This window comes from Leptonychotes weddellii, chromosome 7 (genome assembly GCF_054177405.1).
Source record: "Leptonychotes weddellii isolate Sample4059 chromosome 7, ASM5417740v2, whole genome shotgun sequence".
Lineage (NCBI taxonomy): Eukaryota > Metazoa > Chordata > Mammalia > Carnivora > Phocidae > Leptonychotes > Leptonychotes weddellii.
The window spans coordinates 110519497-110542870 of record NC_138375.1 but is presented as its reverse complement, the minus strand read 5'-3'; the positions used below and the strand labels follow the sequence as shown (position 1 = coordinate 110542870).

Below are 23374 nucleotides of genomic sequence, written 5' to 3'. Positions count from 1 at the left end.
TCGGGGCGCCTGGGTTGGCTCAGTTGGTTAAGCGACTGCCTTCGGCTCAGGTCATGATCCTGGAGTTCCGGGATCGAGTCCCGCATCGGGCTCCCTGCTCGGCGGGGAGCCTGCTTCTCCCTCTGACCCTCCCCCCTCTCATGTGCTCTCTGTCTCTCTCATTCTCTCTCTCTCTCAAATAAATAAATAAAATCTTTAAAAAAAAAAAAAAGAATATATTGCCTCAGTCAACATTTTAACTCAACTTTAACTGAATTTTCTAGGAAAAAAAGACTTCTATTTTCCTTTTGTAGCAATGCTGTACATTTCAAAAAGAAAATTATTTTTACAAAGACAGATGAGAAGTGCCTGGGTGACTCAGTCGGTGAAGCGTGCAACTCTTGAACTTAAGGTTGTTAAGTTTGAGCCCCGTACTGGGTGTAAAGATTACTTAAAAATAATTTTAAAATACTGGGGCGCCTGGGTGGCTCAGTCATTGAGCGTCTGCCTTTGGCTCAGGTCATGATCCCAGGGTCCTGGGATTGAGCCCCGCATCAGGCTCCCTACTCCGCGGGAAGCCTGCTTCTCCCTCCTCCACTCCCCTTGCTTGTGTTCCCTCTCTCTCTGTGTCTCTGTCAAATAAATAAATAAATAAATCTTAAAAATAATAATTTTAAAATATTTTAAAAAAAGATGACTCATAGTCTTCATTCCAAATCCCAATTATACTAAGGTCATTTAAGAAATTAAGCTTTTGTACTTTTCTAACAACAACATATACTGTATTATGTATTATATACACTCAGCCATCTTGAAAAAATTATTGGAATTTCTAAAAAAACAGACATAAATAACATGGTTACTCTATCATACTAAAGCCACCATTTTATATTTTCTCTTAAACAGGACCAGCATCATTGGTCTATACTAATCACCATTAAGATGAAATGGTGATTGTTCCTCAAAGAACCTGATCTATCATCTTTATAAAGGAAAGATAAAAATCTAAATAACCCTATCATATTGTGACTCTGTTATGAAAATATTTTCTCATTAATCCCAGTAAAATGACTACAGCCCAAAGAATACCCAACATTTGGGTAGTATTTTGTAAATATGGAGTTTTAAGAAGAAAAAGACAGTAAGACTGTCTTCCCAATAAGCTAGTACTTACCTTTACCCTTCTAGTAAGTAATGTAACTCCCTATCAAGGGAACATGAAGGCAGGGTTATAGTACCCCCACCTCTGCTCCATAAAAAAGGGCCAGCAAGTGAGGCCACTAGATTGGATGACAATGTAGGGACAGCATAAGAGAGTTTATTAAGAGCTAAACAAATTCCAGGTAAGCTTTGCACTCATAAACAACAGCTGGGGGGGAGATCTAAGAAGGCAAAAAAAAAAAAAAAAAAAAAGAACAGACATGGATAAAAGGGAGTCTAGGAAATATGAATGAAAATGGGTTCGCATTTCAAAGAACCTGAATCAGATAAGCACCTATGTCATTCAAAAGGTATATCCATAGTGTCATTTGTATAGATTGTTGGCAGGAAGTGAGGAGGCATACAGAGTGGGCCAAGTTAACAGCTTTGATCAAAAACTGAAACTACAGATCCAGACACAAAACAATCTTAGAGATGAAAACATGCTTAATGGAAACAGCCTGGCCTTTGTCTGCTGACTTATGTATAAACTGTGACTCCCCAACTATATTTTAAGGTATCTTAGGGTAAAAATTAAATGATGATGATAAGTAAATAGGATTAAGACAAAACAGGTTGAACTGGCAAGAAATGCTAGGACCCAGAAGAAAACACTGTAGATTTGAAAGGAGAAGCAACAACTCCTCCTTGGGAAGAACTATTTAGAGCTCTGAATCTGTATCAAGCTTCCCAAGCAATAGGAAACCCTATTTTTAAAGATTTCATTTATTTATTTGAGAGAGAGTGAGTGGTGGGGAGGGGCAGAGGCAGAAGCAGACTCCCTGCTCAACGGGGAGCCCAACACAGGGCTCAATCCCAGGACCTTGAGATCATGACCCGAGCCCAAGGCAGCCGCTTAACCAACTGAGCCACCCAGGTGCCCCCAGTAAACCCTATTTGTAATTACCTCAAGTGGTGTTGGTTCATATGTTCAAATTACCACACTATGGTATGAAACTAATAAAATCATTACGGAGAACAAAGAAAAAGGACCTGATTTAAGACTGAGGAATCAGAAAATGCTTCTTAGAAGTAGCCCTAAACTAAGATCTTGAGTATTAATATATGGAGCCACTAATAACTGCAGGAGGAGAAAGTTCCCCAATGGAGGAAACTATTTTTTCCAAAGACCTAGTAGAAACAAAGAAAGCACAGCAAGTTCTAAAAACAGAATATTTCTGAATGGCTGGAGTATAGTGTAAAAGAAGGCAAAGGAAATGAGGGAGATGAGAGAAAGAGACAGGAGTCATTTCATAAAAACCCTTGAAGGTATGGTAACAAGTCTGAACTTTACCCAAGAACAATGATGAGTTTTACACAGAGGAGTAATAGGACCAGATTTTCTAATATGTTACAAAGGACATTCTAGCTTAAATACATTAAAAGGATTGATGGGGAAAAACCAGATAAAAAAAAAAAAAGAAAAAGATAACAAAAACAAAAACAACCAGTTAAGATGCTACTGCAGGGGCGCCTGGGTGGCTCAGTCGGTTAAGAGGCTGCCTTCAGCTCAGGTCATGATCTCAGGGTCCTGCAATCGAGCCCCACATCAGGTTCCCTGCTCTATGGGGAGCCTGCTTCTCCCTCTCCCTGCCACTCCCCCTGCTTGTGCTTTCTCTGTCAAATAAATAAAATCTTTAACAACAACAAAAAGATGCAACTGCAGATGGTGGGAACAGCTGCTTTAAAGGTAGGGGGAAGAATTCCAGAAGGAAATACCACTTCATAGAGAAAATAGGGAAGAAGTAATATTCAGAAATATAAGAATTTTCCAGAACTGGGAGGCCTGGGTGGCTCAGTCAGTTAAGTGTCTGCCTTTAGCTCAGGTCATGATCCCAACATCCTGGGATGGAGCCCCGCACTGGGCTCCCTGCTAAGCAGGGAGTCCGCTTCTCTCTCTCCCTCTGCTCCTCCCCCAGCTCCTGCTCTTTCTCTCTCTCAAAGAAATAAAATAAAATCTTTTAAAAAAAAAAGAATTTTCCAGACTGATGGAAGATCTTAATCCTCAGATTCAGGAAACTCAACTTAAACCAAGTAGGATTAAGAAAAAAATAAAAAGACTAACTCCACACCTAAACATATCCCAAAGAAACCACAAACCATGAAAGACAAAGAGAATATTAAAAGTAACCAGAGTGGGAGTACCTACGTGGCTCAGGTCATGGTCCCAGGGTCCTGGAATTGAACCCCACGTCAGGTTCCCTGCTCAGCAAGGAGCCTGCTTCTCCCTCTCCCCGGCCCCTGCTCCTGCTCTCTCACTCTCTCTCTCAAATAAATAAATAAAATCTTTAAAAAAAAAAAAAAAAGTAACCAGGGAGGTGCCTTAGTGGATCAATCGGCTGGGCGGCTGACTCTTGGTTTTGGCTCAGGTCATGATCTCAGGGTCCTGGGATCCAGCCCCATGTCGGGCTCCATGCTCGGCAGGGTGTCTGCTTGAGGATTCTCTCTCTTCCTCTTCCCCACCCCCCACTCGTGTACATGCTCTCTCACTCTCAAATAAATTTTTTAAAACAATAAATAAATAAAAGTAACCAGAGAAAAAAGACAAAGGAACAACAATTAAGCTGATAGATGACTTCTCAACAGCAACAACAAAAGCCAGAAGTCAGCAGAATACTATTTTTAAAAGACCTGAGAAATTCCCAAACATATAAAGCAAAATGAAATCTATCCTCTGAACTATGTATACAGTAATAATGAGCACTTAAATACATGGAGAGTAATCTCTAAACACCAATGCCCACTAAGCTGAAAGATGAAGGAGAAACTGGTAAGTATCATCATGGAGATTTGACATATCTCTCTCAATAACTGAATAATCAGGAAAAAAAATCAGTGCTTGTGTGATATTAAAAAAACATGTAAAATAAAAGATTAAAAAGAAAAAGACACAATAAAATGTTCTAGGAAAGAAGTTGGGGTTTAATTCTGCTAGTTTTTTGTAGCTGTAATTAGCATTTCAAATAAGTACCAACAAGCCAGCTAATCTACTTCCATTATCTGGCAGATATCAGGATACTCTACCAGTATTTGAGAAACTCCAAAAAAAAGGTAACTTGGGGAAAAAAAATTTCCTGGGGTGCCTGGGTGGCTCAGCTGGTTAAGTGTCCAACACTTGATCTCAGCTCAGGTCTTGATCTCAGGGTCGTGAGTTCAAGCCCCGTGCTGGGCTCCACACTGGGTGTGGAGCTTACTTAAAAAAAAAAAATCCTAATACTCATCAAAACTAAACGGTATGCTATAATCATCATCTGTGGTAATTTTACCATAATATTCTTTTTAATTATAAAAGTTAACACATGCTATAATTTATCCAATGCAAAGATTTTAAGAAAAAAATATTTTCATGCCCATATCCCACCTAATTTCCTTAGAGTAACCAGTGTTAATATAATATATATACTGACATATCTTTTTTTTTTAAAGATTTTATTTATTTGACAGAGAGAGAGAGAAGTCACAAGCAGGGGGAGCAGCAGAGGGAGAGGGAGAAGCGGGCTCCCTGCTGAGCAGGGAGCCTGACCCGCGCAGGGCTTGATCCCAGGACCCCGGTATCACAACCTGAGCCGAAGGCAGACCCTTAACTGACTGAGCCACCCATGTGCCCCCTGAAATATCATTTTGAATGTTTATATAGGGCTCTTATTTTTTGTGTTTTCATAAAAAGAGAATCATATATACAATACTTTACATCTGGTTACTTATTCATCAGGATAATTTTTAGACGTATTTACCTACAGCTGCAAAAACAGGTTTTCAGTTATCCACATGAAATAGTTTTATTTGGAGTTTTTTTTTTAAGATATTTTAAAAATATTTTATTTATTTATTTGACAGAGAGAGATCACAAGTAGGTGGTTTTTGAAGTTACTCTGAGAACAGCAGAAGATACAAAATTCAATCTAGAACAGTTGGGCTAACAAAAATGATAAAATAGGACACAATAATAAGCTGGTTACTAAAAGATAAGTTTTTCTTTTTTGTTTTTTTTGTTTGTATGCTTAATTGTTTTGTTTTTTACAATACACCTTTCTAAGCTACAAATCTATTATCAAGTTTGTTTAAATTATGGTCAGTAGTCAAACAAAAATAAACCTAAGTAACCTAAGACACTACATACCAGGCCATGCCAAGTTGGTGCCCTAAGAAACCCCCGGGAGGATACAGGGGGTGTCTCACCAATTCCGTAGAGGGCTGAGTCAGATTCTGAACTACTGCCTCACACAGTACTCACACAAATTAGATAAAGTGACCTATGAAGTCATTGTAACCACCCCCATTTCAGGAAATCTTGGCCCCAAAGAAATAACAACCAGTCTTTTGCCCAGGCCAACTTTTACTATATACAGGATGGACCTTCTACTCAAGCCCAAGAAGAGTATCTCATCAAAGGCCTTAATGTATATGGTAAATGTAATAAATTCCAATTATCCAAAAATTTACTAAGTTACTCTTACCCCTCACCTTTTCCCCTAGCAGAAAAAAAAAATTGTTTTCCTCACTGCAGCATCATCCTTCAGATAGTTATACCTAATCTATGTTAAATGAATTGCAATATGAGACATATATCAAAATCCTTTAAATACTATTATCATCACCCACTCTCATGCCGATCCACCAGAATAGGTGGTGTTTAAATATATACTGCATGTTTTCCTTTTTTCTTTTCTCTTTTTTTTTTTTTTTTTAAAGATTTATCTATTTTACTGAGAGGGAGAACGAATGGGAGAGGCAGAAGGAGAGAGAAACCTAAGCAGACTCCGTGCTGAGGAGGGAGCCCATCGCTGGGGGTTCAATCTCATGACCCTGAGACCATGACCCGAGCCAAAACCAAGAGTTGGACACCTAACTTACTGTGCTGCCCAGGCGCCCCTGCTTTGCTTTTAAAAACAGACATGTTCATTTGAAGGCAATGGAGAAAATACATTCAGATTAACAGCATCCTATCTTCTTCAAAAATCTCTACATCTCCCAGAGACTATTCTTTTTTCTTCCTTCCTTTTTTTTTTCTTTTCCTTTGGGGGAGGGGGGAGGAGTGTCTTGCACACTGCCATGAATATGACTGGTTTATTGCTCTAAAACTCAATTAGAATGAAAACAACGTGACATGACTTTGGCAGGCATACGTTTTCATTTAACATGAGAGTGAGATAATAACCTTTTTCTTAAAATTTACTACTGTCAATATTCACTCAAAACTTACTTCTAATTCTTTAATTTTTTCTTCTGCTATTTTCTGTTTCTCTAACAGTTGATTGTGAATTGCCTCCTTGGACTGAAGAATAAACCTACAAAACACAAAAAAGTTGGAAGATTAAGCCACATGACCACCATAATCATCAAAATCAACAGCTACATACTACAGATATTAAACTAAGAAAATTAAAACAATGATCTTCTAATTCGGGCCAATAAAATGCATTGCTATGTTAATGTGACAAACTCAGGAAACCACCACAAGTTTAAGCCTTGGCTGAGAAGGACTAAAAGTTTGAAAGAAAATTCTGCTTACTACTCTAAGAAGGGAATTAACCTTTAAGATTCACAAATAAATGAAAAAAATTAAAGGGATAAAAATCTATCACAGGCTAAAAGTTAATAAAAATCCACCATAATTTTTATTTTTTCAATTGTCTAGATCAACTTTTATCTAGATATTTTTTTAAAAGTATTTATAAGTTAGAGCTCCCCCTCCAATCTTTTTAAACTTTTTTTTTGTAACAGCACTAACTCATGACCTTTTAAAGTCACAATCAAGTACTGTGTTAGGATCAATGCATTAGTGTTTATAGGAGTTCCTCAAACAAAAAGCACTGTATAAAGCCTAGTATCTTTTATTATTATTTCCAGAGTTTATAATACCTCTGAAAAGCTCAAAATGCACAAGTGGAAAATTTCAACTTTTTCCATTTTACAGTCAGATACATTATTTACAACTGATGAGAGTGGAAATATGAGGAAGCTTTAATAATTAGCACTGAATCTCTTTTGTGAACCTATGTTCATAAGTCTTGCTACATGTAGGGAAAGAAGAATAAACTACTTTGTAGCCTCAAAAAAGTGAAATGAATTATTTCCCTTCTACTGGAATCAAGTGTTGAACTAGGCTATAACAGATTTCCATTAAAGATTGCAATTAATTAGGCAGATGGTTTCTTCTCTTTGCATATAACTTAAGAGTTTAGCAACAAAGAACTAAACTTCATTTCTTTTTGTTGTTGTTTTTATTGAAGTATAATTGACAAATAATATTTTTAGTCTCATGTGTACAACACAGTGATTCAATATTTGTATATACTACAAACTGCCACAATAAGTCTAGTTATCATCTCTAACCATATAAAGTTAATATAATATTGTTGATTGTATTCCCCATGCTGTACATTATATCCCCAAGACTTAAGTTATTTTTATAACTGGAAATTTGTACCTCTTAATCCCCTTACCAATTTTGCCCTCCAACAGCTCCCCACCCCTAACTCTGTATCTATGAGTCTGGGTTTTGTTTTCTTTGTTCTGTTTTTTTTAGACTCCACTGGTAGTGAAATCACTTGGTATTTGTCTTTCTCTGTCTGACTTACTTCACTTAGCATAATATCCTCTAGGTACATCCATGTTGTCATAAATGCCAATATTTCATTATTTTTATGGCTGAGTACTATTCCATTGTGTTTATGTGTGTGTTTTCTCATGTGTCTGTTGGCCATCTGCATGTCTTCTTTGGAAAAACGTCTATTCATATCCTCTGCCCGTTTTTTTTCCAAGTATATCTTTTTTTAATTTAATTTTTTTAACATATAATGTATGGATTCAGGTGTACAGGTCTGTGATTCATCAGTTTTACACAATTCACAGTGCTCACCATAGCACATACCCTCCCCAATGTCCATCACCCAGCCACTCCATCCCTCCCACCCCCCTCCACTCCAGCAACCCTCAGTTTGTTTCCTGAGATTAAGAGTCTCTGATGGTTTGTCTCCCTCTCTGGTTTTGTCTTGTTTCATTTTTCCCTCCCTTCCCCTATGATCCTCTGTCTTGTTTCTCAAATTCCTCACATCAGTGAGATCATATGATAATTGTCTTTCTCTGATTGACTTATTTTGCTCATTTTTTAATTGGATTGGGTTTTTTTTGTTTGTTATTGAGTTGTAGGAGTTCTTTGTATATTTTAGATAGTAACCCCTTATCAGAAATATGATTTGCATGGACGCCTGGGTGGCTCAGTCAGTTAAGCGACTGCCTTTGGCCCGGGTCATGATCCCAGGGTCCTGGGATCGAGTCCCACATCAGGCTCCTTGCTCAGCAGGGAGCCTGCTTCTCCCTCCCTCTCCCTCTGCTTGTGCTCTCTCTGTCAAATAAATAAAATCTTAAAAAAAAAAAAAAAAAAGAAACATGATTTGCAAATAACTTCTCCCATTTAGTAGTTTACCTTTTCATTATGTTGATGGTTTCCTTTTCTGTACAGAAACTTTTTAGTTTGATGTAGTCCCACTCATTTATTTTTGCTTTTATTACTCCTAGTTTGGGAGTTAGATGCAAACAACAACAAAAACAAAACAAAAAACCTCACTAAGACTAATACAAGGAGCTTACTACCTGTATTTTCTTCTGGGAGTTTTACTGGCTTTAAGTCTTACATTGAAGTTTTTAATGCACTTTAAGTTAATTTTTGTATATGATGTAAGATTGTGGTCCAGTTTTCCAACACCATTTACTGAAGAGACTACCCTTTCCCCACTGTATATTCTTGCCTCCTTTGTCATAAATTAATTGACTATATATACATGGGTTTACTTCTGGACTCTCTATTCTGTTTCACTGACCTGTGTATCTCCCTTTAACAGAAAGCCAAATAAGAAAACATATCAAGGTGGCAATATGTAGTTTTCTCTATCAACCACAAACAACAACAACCCAACACAAAACCAAACAACAACAACAAAAAACCACCACTGTGTCTAGGGTGGGTTTTTACCAAGAGGATCTGTTATTATAGACATAAAACAAGTAAAAACAGACCAAAAATGGCAACTCCAGCTTTGTCCAGACAACTGGGAGAAAACTGCTCTTCTTCTTTATAAATACACCCTGTCATATATAATACAACCTGGTAAAGTTCTCTTTCACTCCACCAATAATTAATCTTGTTAATGTCCTGATGTGGACAGTCCACATCACTTAACTGATGATCCTGGTCTTCAGCAGTAAGTTGATCCTTTGTTAAAATCTTACTCCTATAGTCACTGCCAAGATAGTGCACATTCATGCAAAATAAGGATTTCTATATAACCTTTTGTGACCAAAATATTCTTATTAGTCCAAGAGATAGGTGCTGTTTCTGGTAAGACTATGATTTACTGAATATTTTTCTCAGAACTATTTAGTACAGGGGCGCCTGGGTGGCTCAGATGGTTAAGAGGCTGCCTTCGGCTCAGGTCATGATCTCCAGGTCCTGAGATCGAGCCCCATGTTGGGCTCCTCACTAAGTGGGGAGTCTGCTTCTCCCTCTCCCTCTGCCTCTCCCCCTGCTTGTACTCTGTTTCTCTCTCTCAAATAAATAAAATCTTTAAAAAAAACTATTTAGGGCGCCTGGGTGGCTCAGTTGGTTAAGCGACTGCCTTCGGCTCAGGTCATGATCCTGGAGTCCCTGGATCGAGTCCCGCATCGGGCTCCCTGCTCGGCGGGGAGCCTGCTTCTCCCTCTGACCCTCCCCCCTCTCATGTGCTCTCTCTCTCTCATTCTGTCTCAAATAAATAAATAAAATCTTTTAAAAAAATAAAAAATAAAAAATAAAAAAAACTATTTAGTACAGTATTTGAAGAGCAAAGTGTTTTAACTACATTAAGTCTCAGTGATACCAGGTAAAAAGTTATTATAAATCTAGGCCCAAAAGTCACCAAATTATGTCATTAGATGCACAATTTTACTAACAAAGCCTTTTAGCCATAGAAATAATTTTCAGAATAAAATATACATTTTTAAATAGCACTGACTGCTGGCCAGTGAGTAGTATTCTCAAATAATAGGTCATCAGACATTACCTTTATTAGTGTCTGGGAAATTTTCAAAGCTAAGATTAGAGATCAAGTCATTACTTATGTGGCCTTTAAAAATAAAGTATCTGAACAGATACTAAATCCCTTGAGCAGAAAATAAAATTACTAGAAAGCAAGAACACTCAACAACAAAAACATGTTTTTCCATGGCCACACACTCCTTAGGTAGCTATACTGGACTATGCCAACTTCAAAGGCCAGAGAGATGTCACTGAAGCTAGCCAATTTACTATAAGCCTAAGGACATCTCAGCCATAAAAGTTTTAAACAAGGATGAGTACTGCGTAAACACAAATGTTTACCTCAGTGAGTAGTCACATTGTAAAATTCAAACAAAAAACCTTACGGAAAATTTGGTTTAGTCCTTTATTTTTTATTTTTTAAAAGATTTTATTTTATTTATTTGACAGAGACAGCTAGAGAGGGAACACAAGCAGGGGGAGTGGGAGAGGGAGAAGCCGGCTCCTGGCTGAGCAGGGAGCCCGATGCGGGGCTCGATCCCAGGACCCTGGGATCATGACCTGAGCCAAAGGCAGACGCTTAACAACTGAGCCACCCAGGCGTCCCAGTCCTTTATTTTTAAAAAATGCCAACCGGGGGCGCCTGGGTGGCTCAGTCGTTAGGCGTCTGCCTTTGGCTCAGGTCATGATCCCAGGGTCCTGGGATCGAGCCCCGCATCGGGCTCCCTGCTCAGCGGGAAGTCTGCTTCTCCCTCTCCCACTCCCCCTGCTTTTGTTCCCCCTCTCACTGTGTCTCTCTGTGTCAAATGAATAAAATCTTAAAAAAAAAAAACAAAAACTCGAACCATAAATCCAATGAAGATTGGGAAGGGCCCCAAGAAACATCTGAACTTCTGAAAAAAGTCTTTAGAAACATTTTATCTGTTGTTAAAAGGAGCTAAATTATCACATGCTATTTTGAAAACACATAATAATGTAATTATGAGTCATGTATCATAAATAAATATTAGGCACATAGTTTCTCAAAGTAGAGAATCTCACAGAGATCCTGCCTGATAGCTTATGGAAAGCCAAATGGTAGATAAAGGATTCTGCAGTTCAAAATGTGCCACAAAGGAAAAATAAACTGTGAAGAGGAAAGTTATTTTTATTTGACAAATGACATGCAAAGAATGTGCTTACAATATTCAGGATTATATATTCTAGACTAGAGTCCCTGCTTTGTAAAAAGGCCACTACATATGTGGCCCTGCACTGTCAACTTTCAAGCACAAGTAGCCTGCTATTTAATTTCCTCATTTATTTAGAATTATGCCACCTGAAATACATTTTTTTAAAATACATAACTTTTATGATGGCTTTTGTGTTTGTTTCTTGAGAAACATCAGAGGCTATGTTCTGAACTGTCCTGCAGGATGCTATGTGACTTCCACTTTCTAATGACTCAGCATGAATCAAGAGTGTTGTTTACCTGCCCAAAATATAATCCAAGATGAGTGATAACGTTGTCTTTTGGGTATGCTCACCTGGACATAAACTATTCAGACACAACAATATGCTTATGATAATGTATTTTGTATGGGTGGGAAACTTTTAGAGGTTATCTGAAAACATATGGCATTTAGGGCATTCACAAATTAAGTGGCACAGAAAAGGATGAATAAGAATGAGTCTATCTTGGGGCATCTGGGTGGCTCATTTGGTTAAGCATCTGACTCTTGATCTCAAGCTCAGGTCTTGATCTCAGGGTCTTGAGTTCAAGCCCCATGTTGGGCTCCATGCTGAGCGTGGAGCCTACTTAAAACAGAAAGAATGAGTCTATCTGGCTTCTTTGCCTCATCCCACTAGTGATGAAAACTACTAGCATATACATACAAAGATCTACATGCAAAAAAACTTTTGTCATAACTTTTTTTAGCAAGGAAGAACTAAAATCCCTTAGTAAAGAAGAAATTTTAAAATTATGGTACATTCAGGGCACCCAGCTGGCTAAGTCGGTGGAGCATGCGACTCTTGATCTCAGGGTTTTAAGTTTGAGCCCCACCTTGGGTGTAGAGATTAAAAATAAAATCTTTAAAAAACAGATAAAATGGGCACCTGGGTGGCTCAGTCGTTAAGTGTCTGCCTTCGGCTCAGGTCATGATCCCAGGGTCCTGGGATTGAGCCCCGCATCGGGCTCCCTGCTCAGCGGGAAGCCTGCTTCCCCCTCTCCCACTCCCCCTGCTTGTGCTCCCTCTCTTGCTGTCTCTCTCCTCTGTCACACAAATAAATAAAATCCTTAAAAAAATAAATTAATAAAATAAAATTATGGCACATCCATATTGTGGAATACTGAGCAAGTAGAGACTTTCATTACCGGCATAATGGAGAATAGATACCCTGAACGTTCTTCCTATTAAAAACAAAGCAAAAAAAAAATTGTTTTTCTAACATTTTGCTGAGCAAACACACATGAAACATTCCAGAAGCCCCAAAGAAGTGAGATCAGGAATTCGGAAAGGTGTGAGAATGGTAAATTTGATTTCAACTTGAGAGTTCCTGCTGAATCCCAGAGACCTGGAGGATCCAACCTAGTAAAGAAACAGGAGATAAAACAGGAGATAAAACCTAGAAACCATCCAAAACAAAGATACTATTAGGAGAAAGGTCCCCAAAGAGTTCCACCTTCAGTCAGAATGAAGAAGAGTGGGTAAAAAAAAAAAAAAAGAAACAATCAAACTTGTCTCTCAGTATGGTAAAATAGAAGAAACCTATCTATACCATGGAAGTAAATAAAATGAACAAACAAAAATGTCTCCTAAGCATGTATAACCAAAGGAAGGAGGGTGGGGGAATGGCAAAATGGGTGGAGAGGAGTGCGACATACACGCTTCCAGTTATGGAATGAGGTACAGCATAAGGAATATAGTCAGTGGTACTGAAAGGGCATTGTTTGATGACAGACAGTAGCTACACTCATGGTGAGCAGAACAGACTTTTTGAATCACTTTGTACACCTGAAACTAACACTGTATTGTCAACTGTACTTCAGTTAAAAAATATTTTTAAAATTCAACACAATAAAAAAATGAAATATAGCGAAATGGAATTTTTTTTTAATTTGACTAAAGATACATCAGTCATATAGGAAGAGTATAATTTTCATATTTTAATTCTCAGGATGTAAATAACATTTCAAAACATAACCTATGACTTCTAATTTTTTTTAAATAGTTAAGCATGATATATATAAAAAAATTTCATTTTTACTCAGAAAAAAAAATTGGGTGTCTTTTTTAAATTGAGATATAACCAACATGTAACATTATATTAGTTTCAGATATCAGTTCTTACTGGAATATAAAGACTCTGCTATTTTTATTTTTTTAAGTAGCTATCAAAAAGCAAATGACAAGGGGCGCCTGGGTGGCTCAGTTGGTTAAGCATCTGCCTTCAGCTCAGGTCGTGATCCCAGGGTTCTGGGATCGAGCCCCACAAAGGGCTCCCTGCTCAGCAGTGAGTCTGTTTCTCCCTCTTCCTCTCCCTCTCCGCCTGCTTGTTCTCTCTCAAATAAATAAAATCTTAAAAAAAAAAAAAAAAAAGCAAATGACAAATCAAGCAGATCATGAACTATTTCTTGAAGGAGACATAACATTAAACAAACAATTAACAACTTCTAAAACTTATGTGAGCAGTGCTAAGAGTTGTTAAAGTCTCACTAAAGGTAATCCTACATTTCCTAAAAATTAAAAAAAAAAAGTATTTTAACTAAAAAAAGAATCAAAGAATGTGTAACCATAACTGGCCTTCTAATGGGTTATGGTCCAAATTCGACCTACTGTATGGTTTAGAAAATCTCCAGCACAGACTTTAATTTACAGTGTTCCTAATTAGGTGGGTGGCAGAGTTCAAGTAAACTTGATGATGGGTTAATAAAAATTAATCAAACTGAGAGAAAAAGCTATTAAAAAAACAATAAACTAACAAAACAAAAAAATAGGATACAGCATGCAAGACCTAAGAAACAATACTAATTTTATTTTATTAATTTATCTTTTTAAGCAGCCTAACATATGTGTAATTAGAGATCCAGAAGGAAAGAATGAAGAAGAAACACTTGAAGAAATAATGAACAAGAATTTCCTAAAACAAATTAAACAACAACAACAACAACAACAAAAAACCCCACCAAATCATAGTTCCAAGACACCTGGAGAAACCCAAGCAAAATAAAATCAAAATCAAAACCAAGATGTAACAGGTAGCATAATCAAACTACTGAAACTCAAAGATAAACAGAAAATCTTACAGGCAGCCAGAGAAATGACAGATTACATTTAGAAAAACAAAGGTAAGAGGCACAGCAAACTTTCTGTCACAAACTATATATGGCGGAAGACAATGGAATGACATTTTCAAAGTACTAAAAGAAAAAAGTTATTAACCCAGAAGTACATACAAAGTGAAAATATCTTTCAAAAATGAAGGAGAAGGGGCACATGGGTGGCTCAGTCAGTTAAGCAGTTGACTCTGGATTCTGGCTCAGGTCATGATCCCAGAGTCCTGGGATCAAACCCTAAGTCAGTCTCTATACTTCAGTGGGGAGTCTGCTTGAGGATTCTTTATCACCCACTACTCCTCCCCACCGGCTCATGCACACTTCCTCTCTCCGAAATAAATTAAAACAAAAAAAAAAACTACTTTAAAAAATGAAGAAAAAATTCAAACAAACAAAAGCTGACACAATTTATTTTGGCAAATATAGACCATAAAAAATGTTATAATTAGTTCTTCAGCAGAAGGAATATAACAAGGCAACTTACAAAGAAATGAAAAGCACTGGAGACAGTATAATTTAAGATGAATATGAGATTTTTTTATCATTAGTCATATTTTTAAAAAGATTTTATTTACTTGAGAGAGAAAGAGGGAGAGAGAGAGAGCACAAGCAGGGAGTGGATCAGAGGGAGAGGGCCAAGCAGACTCCACACTGAGCATGAGCCCAACGTGGGGTTTGATTCCATGACCCTGAGATCATGACCTGAGCCCAAATCAAGAGTCAGACACTCAACTGACTGAGCCATCCAGGCACTCCTATTGTTAGTCATTTTAAAAGATAGGTGACTGCCGGGGCGCCTGGGTGGCTCAGTCGGTGAAGCGGCTGCCTTCGGCTCAGGTCATGATCCTGGAGTCCTGGGATCAAGCCCCGCGTCGGTCTCCCTGCTCAGCAGGGAGTCTGCTTCTCCCTCTCCCTCTGCCTGCCTCTCTGCCTTTGTGCTCTCTGTCAAACAAATAAATAAAATCTTTAAAAAAAAAAAAAAAATATAGGTGACTGCCTAATGCAGAGATTGGCAAACTATGGCCAGCAGTCCAATCCAGGTACATTCATTTGTTTTTATAATGTCTATGGATATTCTTTCACAACAAAGGCAGAGTTAAGAGAGACTGTTGTGACAGAGATCATACGGCCAGCAAAGTCAAAAAATATTTACTATCTGGCCCATTACAAAACAAGCTTGCCAACTCCTGATCTAAAACAAACTATAAGGGCACCTGGGTGGCTCAGTTGGTTAAGCATCTGCCTTCAGCTCAGGTCATGATCTCAGGGTCCTGGGATCAAGCCCCGCATTGGGATCCCTGCTCAGTAGGGAGTCTGCTTCTCCCTCTGCCTACCGCTCCCCCTGCTTGTGCACGCTCTCGCTCTAATAAATTAAAAAAAAAAATCTTTAAAAATAAATAAACTATAACACGTAAAAGGTGTAACAGTAAAAAGAAAAAGGAATGGGGAAAAGGATTTGAAATATAATATTAAAGATGAAGCAATATAATAGTACTTAAAGGTAGACTGTAACAAAAACATATTGTAAAAACAGGAAAATCACTAATTTTTTTTTTAACTAAAGACTCATAAGCCAAAAATGAAGATAAAATAGGACCATAAAAAATAATCTAAAAGAGGGGTGCTGGGGTGGCACAGTTGGTTAAGCGTCCAACTCTTGGTTTCAGCTCAGGCTGTCATCTCAGGGTTGTGAGACTGAGCCCCACGTTGGGCTTTGTGCTCAGTGTAGAATCTGCTTGAGTTTCTCTCTATCCCTCTCCCCTTCTCCACCACACATGCTGCCTCTCTGAGATAAATAAATCTTAAGGAAAAAAAAAAAATATATATATATATATATAATCTAAAAGAAGGCAGGAAAAAAAGGAAAAGGAATGAAGAACAAATGAAACAAAAAGAAAACAAGTAGCAGAGTGGCAGATTTCAATCCAACCACAGCAACAATTACTTGAAAAATAAATGATCTGAACATCCTAATGAGAAGGCACAAATTGTCAATTGGATTAAATATCATGACCCAACTATGCAATCACCAATAAATCTACCTTAAATAAAAAGACACATATAGGTTAAAAGTAAAAGCATGATCACACCCACTAGGGTGTAAATAATGAAAAAGATAGGTAATAACAAATGTTGGAGAGGATATAGAGAAACTGGAACCCTCATACTTTGCTGGTGGATATGTAAAATAGCATAGCTGCTATGAAAAACATTCTGGCGGTTCCTCAAAATGTTAAATATAGAGTTACTTATGACCCAGCTATTCAACTTCTAGGAACATAGCCAAGAGAAAGAAAGAAAGAAACACACACACACACATATATAAATATTCAAAGCAGATTATTCATGATAGTCAAAAAGTGGAAACAACTGAACTGTCCATTAACTGATGAATGGATAAATACAATGTGGTATATTCCTACGATGGAATATTACTCAGCAATGAAAAGGAATAAAGTACTGATTGATACATGCTACAACATGGATTAACCTTAAAAACATAATGCTGAGGGTGCCTGGCTGGCTCAGTAAGAAGAGCATGTGACTCTTGATTTTAGGGTCATGAGTTCAACCCCCACACTGGGTGTTCAAGATTAAATAAATAATTCTTAAAATAAAATAAGATAAATAAAATATAATGCGAGAAGGCAAACACAATCATATATTATTGTATGATTCCATTTACATGAAATGTCCAAAATAGGCATATCTATACAGACAGAATGATTAGTGATTGCCTACAACCAAAAGAAGGGAGAAATATGGAATAACAACTATGGGTTCACTGATTCTTTTCATAGTGAAAAATATGTTCTGGAATTAGTGGCAGTGATTGCATAATTCCATGAATATTCTAAAAACCACTGATTTGTACACTTTAAAGTGTTTAAAAAAGTGAATTTTATGTTACATGAATTTTATCTTAAAAAAAAAAAAGCCAAAAGACTTTAAGAAACACTTCATCAAAGAAGACATGAAGATGACAATACTCAACATCATGAGTTATTAAAGGAATGCAAATTAAACCACAAGGACACACCATTACATATCTCCTGGAATGCCTAGAATAAACAACAACAAAAAAGGCAGTATCGAGCGTTAATAAAGATGCAAAGCAACTAGAACTCTCATACACAGATGGTTGGCAAAAACGGTACAGCCACTTTGGAAAAGAGTTGGCAGGTTTGTTATAAACTTAAGCAATCATTCACCATTGAACACAGCAATCCTATTCCTAAGTTTATAACCAAGAAAAATAAAAACATACATCTGTAAAAATAAAATCAAACTGTACACAAATATTTATGACTATTGTATTCATAATTGCCAAAAACTGGAAACTCAATGTCCATCGACTGGTAAATGGGGAAAACGTGGTACAGCCATACAATGAAATGCTATTTAGCAATAAAAAGAACGAAATATTGGGCGCCTGGGTGGCTCAGTTGGTTAAGCGACTGCCTTCAGCTCAGGTCATGATCCTGGAGTCCCAGGATCAAGTCCCGCACCAGGCTTTCTGCTCGGCAGGGAGTCTGCTTCTCCCTCTGCCTTTCACCCCACTCGTGCTCTCTCTCTCAAATAAATAAAATCTTAAAAAAAAAAAACAAAAACTATTGATACACCTAACAACATCAAGAAATCTCAAAAGTTATACCAAGTCAAAGGCAACAGACACAAACAGTTATATACAGTATGCTTCCATTTACATAACATTCTAAAAAGGGAAAATAAGGGAAAAAATAAACCAATAGTTAATAGGGAGTAAGGGTAAAGAGAGAGGTATGACTAAGGAATGTTTTGAGGAGATGTAAATATTTCAAAACCAGACTGTGGTGTTAATTACACAACCATATATGTTTGTCAAAACATACAGAACTGTATGACTAAAAAGGGTAAATTTGGGGCACCTGGGTGGCTCAGTCGATTAAGCATCCGACTCTTGGTTTCAGTTCAGATCATGACGTCATAGCTGTGGGATCCAGCCCCGCGTCAGGCTCTGCACTCAGTGCAGAGTCTGCTTGAGTTTCTCTCTCTTTCTGCCCCTCCACACTGCCCCTCTCTCTAAAATAAATCTTTTAAAAAAGAAAAAAAGAAAAACGATCAGGAAATGGTTTTATTTCCAACAAAATGGAAATAGATTAATCCTAGAATGACATTAACATAAGTACACGTAAGAATTTCAAAGTGACTGAAGAACATCCATTTTTTAAAAACTATGAAATAAAATCAGATACGTATCAAGAATAATTGAACAAAAAGAACCAAATTGTGAAAGTTAAAACTAATAAAAATAGGGTTGCCTGGGTGGCTCAGTTGGTTAAGTGGCTGCCTTCAGCTCAGGTCATGATTTCAGGGTCCTGGGATCAAGCCCCGAATAGGGCTTCCCTGCTCTGCAGGGAATCTGCTTCTCCTTCTCCTCTGCCCTTCCCCCTACTCGTGCTCTCTCACTCTCAAATAAATAAATGAAATCTTTAAAAAAAAAAAACTAATAAAAATAATTACAACTACAATAATTAGTTAAGGGATACATAAGATAAAAAGATATGAAATGGACGTGGATGGAACTAGAGGGTATTATGCTAAGCAAAGTAAGTCAATCAGAGAAAGACAATTATATGGTTTCACTCATATGTGGAATTTAAGAAAGAAAACAGAGGATCATAGGGGAAGGGAGGGAAAAATAAAACAAGATGAAATCAGAGAGGGAGAAAAACCATATGAAACTCTTAAGGATAGGAAATAAACTGAGGGATGCTGGAGAGGACGGGAGGAGGGATGCTGGAGTAACTGGGTGATGGGCATTAAGGAGGACACATGATGTAATAAGCACAGGGTGTTGTATTTTTTTTGCATCTATAATTCCTTTTGTAATTTAATTTTATAAATTACACCATGATAAAACAATAAAAATTACTCATGTCGCATATTTTCAAGATTTTATAAGTTAATCCAACGCATACCACAATAGATTTTTGTTGTTTACATAGGAAGTTCTCATGGTTTTAGTATTGTACAAATTGAAGCTGAGACTACACTCAAAAATGAGTTTAGAAAATGGCATTACAAAAAACTGGGAGTAGTAAAAAACCCAAGCAGGGCTGCTATGTGGAAGCAAACTGGATGTTTTCATTGACATAACTCTTCAGTGCGGCCGAACTTAAAAACCAGTCCTCCAAAAAAGATGACGGCATTTTGGAAAAATACAGCAATTCCAGGGTATACGATGGCTTTTTCTTTAGCAACATAACCTCCAAAGAGAATCCACATAGATGCAATCAGAGATCGAAAGGCCAGCATGAAGCCAATGAACAGCCAAATATGAGCACCTGAGCACAGGGTATTACATACAATTGATGAAATCACTGAACTCTACCTCTGAAACTCTTAATACACTATATGTTAGTTAGTTGAATTTAAATAAAAATTTTTTTAAAAGATGTAAAATGTTACCATATGATTTCACTCATACATGTAATTTAAGAAACACAATAAATGAGCAAAGGAAAAAAAAAGATAGACAAACCAAGAAACAGACTCTTAACTATAGAGAACAAGGTGATTGTTGTGGGGTAGGGGAGGGGGTGAGGAGTGAGGATGGGTCAAACAGGTGATGGGGATTAAGGAGTACACCTGTCATGATGAGCACTGCGTGATAATGTATGGAATTATTGAATCACTATATTGTACACATGAAACTAATACAATACTGTATGTTAACAATATTGGAATTATGATTTAAAAACAAATAAACAAACAAATACAAATAAAACCATTCCTATTTAAAAAAAAGATGTAAGGGATGCCTGGGTGGCTCAGTCGGTTAAGCGTCTGCCTTCGGCTAAGCGTCTGCCTTCGGCTCAGGTCATGATCCCAGGGTCCTGGGATCGAGTCCCGCATCGGGCTCCCTGCTCCGCGGGGAGCCTGCTTCTCCCTCTGCCTCTGCCTCTCTCTCTCTCTCTATCTCTCATGAATAAATAAATAAAATCTTAAAAATAAATAAATAAAAATTAAAAAAATTTTAAAAAGATGTAAAATGTGAAGTCAAAAACATAAAATGTTGCAGGACAGGAGTAATAACGTTAAGCTTTACAATGGGGTCAAACTTAAGTTGTTACCAACTTAAAAGACATCATTTTAGACATGTCATTATATGTAAGCCTCAGAGTAACCACAAAGCAAAAACCTATAGTAAATACACAAAAAATAAAGAGAAAGGAATATAAGCATACCACTAAAAAACTCATCAAACCATAAAGGAAAAGAGCAAGAGAAGCAAGGAACTGAGAAGAACCACAAAAACATCCAGAAACAATTAAGAAAATGGTAATATGCACAAATCTATCAACAAGTACTTTATTGTTAGTGGACTAAATTCTCAAGTCAAAAGACAAGAGTGAATAAATAACACACATGACCCATCTACCCACTTCCTAAAAGATACTCCCTACAAGATGTGAAGACATATGCAAACTTAAAGTGAAAAAGATGAAAAAAGATATTCAACACAAATAGAAACCACAAGAAAGCTGGAGCAGCTATACCTGTATCAAACAAGACAGACTTTAAAACAAAGACTGTAATAACAGACAAAATAGGGCACTACATACTGATAAAGGAGTCAATCCAATAAGATGATATAACATTTGTAAATATTTACATGCCAATCATAGGAGCACCTAAATATAAAGCGAGGCAGGGCACCTGGCTGGCTCAGTCGGAAGAGCATGCGACTCTAGATCTTGGAGTTGTGAGTTCAAGCCCCACACTGTGTACAGAGATTACTTAAAAAATAAAAAATCTTTTAAAAAATAATTAAAGCAAATATTAACTAATCCAAAGGGAGAAACAGCAATACAATAATAGCAGGGCACTTTAATGCCCCTACTTCCATCAATGGATAGAAAATCACTAAGGAAACATCAGCCTTTATGACACATAACACCAAACAGACTTAATATTTACAGAACATTCCATCCAAAATCAACAGAATACACATTCTTCTCAAGTGCATATGAAACATTTCCCAAGTTAGATCATATGTTGGGCTACAAATTTTAATAAATCTGAGGACTGAAATCATATAAGGATCTTTTCATGAAACTAGAAATTAATTACATAAACTGGAATTTTACATAAAATTAATAAACTGGAAAATTCACAAATATGTAGAGACTAAACAACATGCCACTAAGCAACCAACGCATGAAAGAAGAAATCAAATGAGAAATAAAAAAATACTTTGAGATAAATGAAATTGGAAAGGCAAAATACCAAACTTTACAGGAAGAAACAAAAATCTCAAACAACCTAACTTTACACCTCAAGGATCTAAGGTTAAAAAAAAAAAAAAAGGAAAAAACAAGGCTCAAAGTCAGTAGAAGGGAGGAAATAACAAAGATTAGAGGAGAGAGCATGAGAGTAAAAAGACAATAGAAAAGATCAATGAAATTAAAAGCTGGTTCTTTGAAAAGATAAACAAGATAACCCTTTAGCTAGAATCATCAAGACAAAAAAAAAAAAAAAAAAGAGATGACTCAACATCAGAAATGAAAGAGATGTTACAAATGATACCACAGAGGCTCCCCGGGTCCTGGGATCCAGTACTGCATTGGGCTCCCTGGCTCTCCCCACCCCCCTCATGCACTCACTCTAAAATAAATAAATAAATAATTTTTAAAAATGATACCACAGAAATACAGAAGATCATAAAAGACTGAACAATTATATGGCAACAAACTAGATAACCTAGAGGAAATGGATAAATTCCTAGAAACAATCTACCATGACTGAATTGTAAATATACACAAAATCTAAACAGACCAATTACTACAGGAGACAGAAACAGTCATCAAAAATCTCCCAACAAGTTAAAGTCCAGAACCAGATGACTTCACTGATGAATTCTACCAAACATTCAAAGAAGAATTAATATCAACCCTTCTCAACTCTTCCAAAAAAAATAGGAGGGAACACTCTCATATTCATTTTAGAGGGCCAGCATTACCCTAATAACTAAAACCAGATAAAGACACCAAAAGAAAAGAAAATTATGGGCCAATATCCCTGATGAACAAAGATGCAAAAATCCCCAACAAGAGGGGGGGTTGGGGAGACTTCAGGGGAAGATGGTGGAATAGGGGAATCCTAAACTCACTTAATCCCACAGAACAACTAGATAACACTCATATCAGCGTAAAAAACCCAGAAAACAACCTGAAGACTGGTAGAACAGATTCTCCACATCTAAATGTAGAGAAGGGGCCACATCAAAGAGGATAGGAAGGGTGGAAAGCCAAACGGACCCCAAGGACTGTCCGTGGGAGGGAGCGACTGGCACACGCAGAGAGGGGAGATGACCAGACCCCCAACCCAGGCAGCCCAGGCACAAGGGACCCACATGGGGAAGACAAATCCCCCATAACATTTGGCTTGGAAAACAGAGGGGCCTAACAATCAGTAGGGCTTAACACCTGGGATTTTAATCATCAGGAGGCTCTGCTCTAGGAGAGTGGGGAGGGTGGAGTCCCTGCCCTTAAACAGAGAGCACAACAGGGGCACCTGGGTGGCTCAGTCAGTTGAGCGTCAGACTCTTGATTTCAGCTCGGGTCATGAGCTCAAGCCCTGCATCAGGCTCCACACTCAGTGGGGAGTGTGCTTGAAGATTCTCTCCCTCTGCCCCTCCCCCGGCATGTATGCATGCATGCTCTCACTCTCTCTCTCAAATAAATAAATCTTTAGAGAAAGACATGTATCATATGATCTCACTGATATGAGGAATTCTTAATTGTAGGAAACAAACTGAGGGTTGCTGGAGTGGGGGGTGGGGTGGGAGGGATGGGGTGACTGGGTGATAGACACTG

The 23374-nt window shown here is 37.5% G+C and overlaps 1 protein-coding gene and 1 long non-coding RNA gene across 5 annotated transcripts in view; both read right to left on the bottom strand.

Moving 5' to 3' along the window:
* The window catches only part of LOC145722453 (uncharacterized), a 388135-nt gene that overhangs the window by 253418 nt on the left and 111343 nt on the right, over window positions 1-23374 (bottom strand). The gene's annotated exons all lie outside the window — the stretch shown is intronic.
* PFDN1 (prefoldin subunit 1) overlaps window positions 1-23374 on the bottom strand; it is a 62432-nt gene that overhangs the window by 19445 nt on the left and 19613 nt on the right. For 2 of the 3 annotated variants that reach the window (XM_081826977.1, XM_006731443.3), the window contains exon 3: window positions 6383-6467. In XM_081826977.1, the coding sequence (XP_081683103.1) occupies window positions 6383-6467 (85 nt within the window). Of the gene's footprint in view, window positions 1-6378; window positions 6468-23374 lie in introns of all 3 variants that reach the window. The other variant, XM_081826978.1, reaches the window with a different exon arrangement.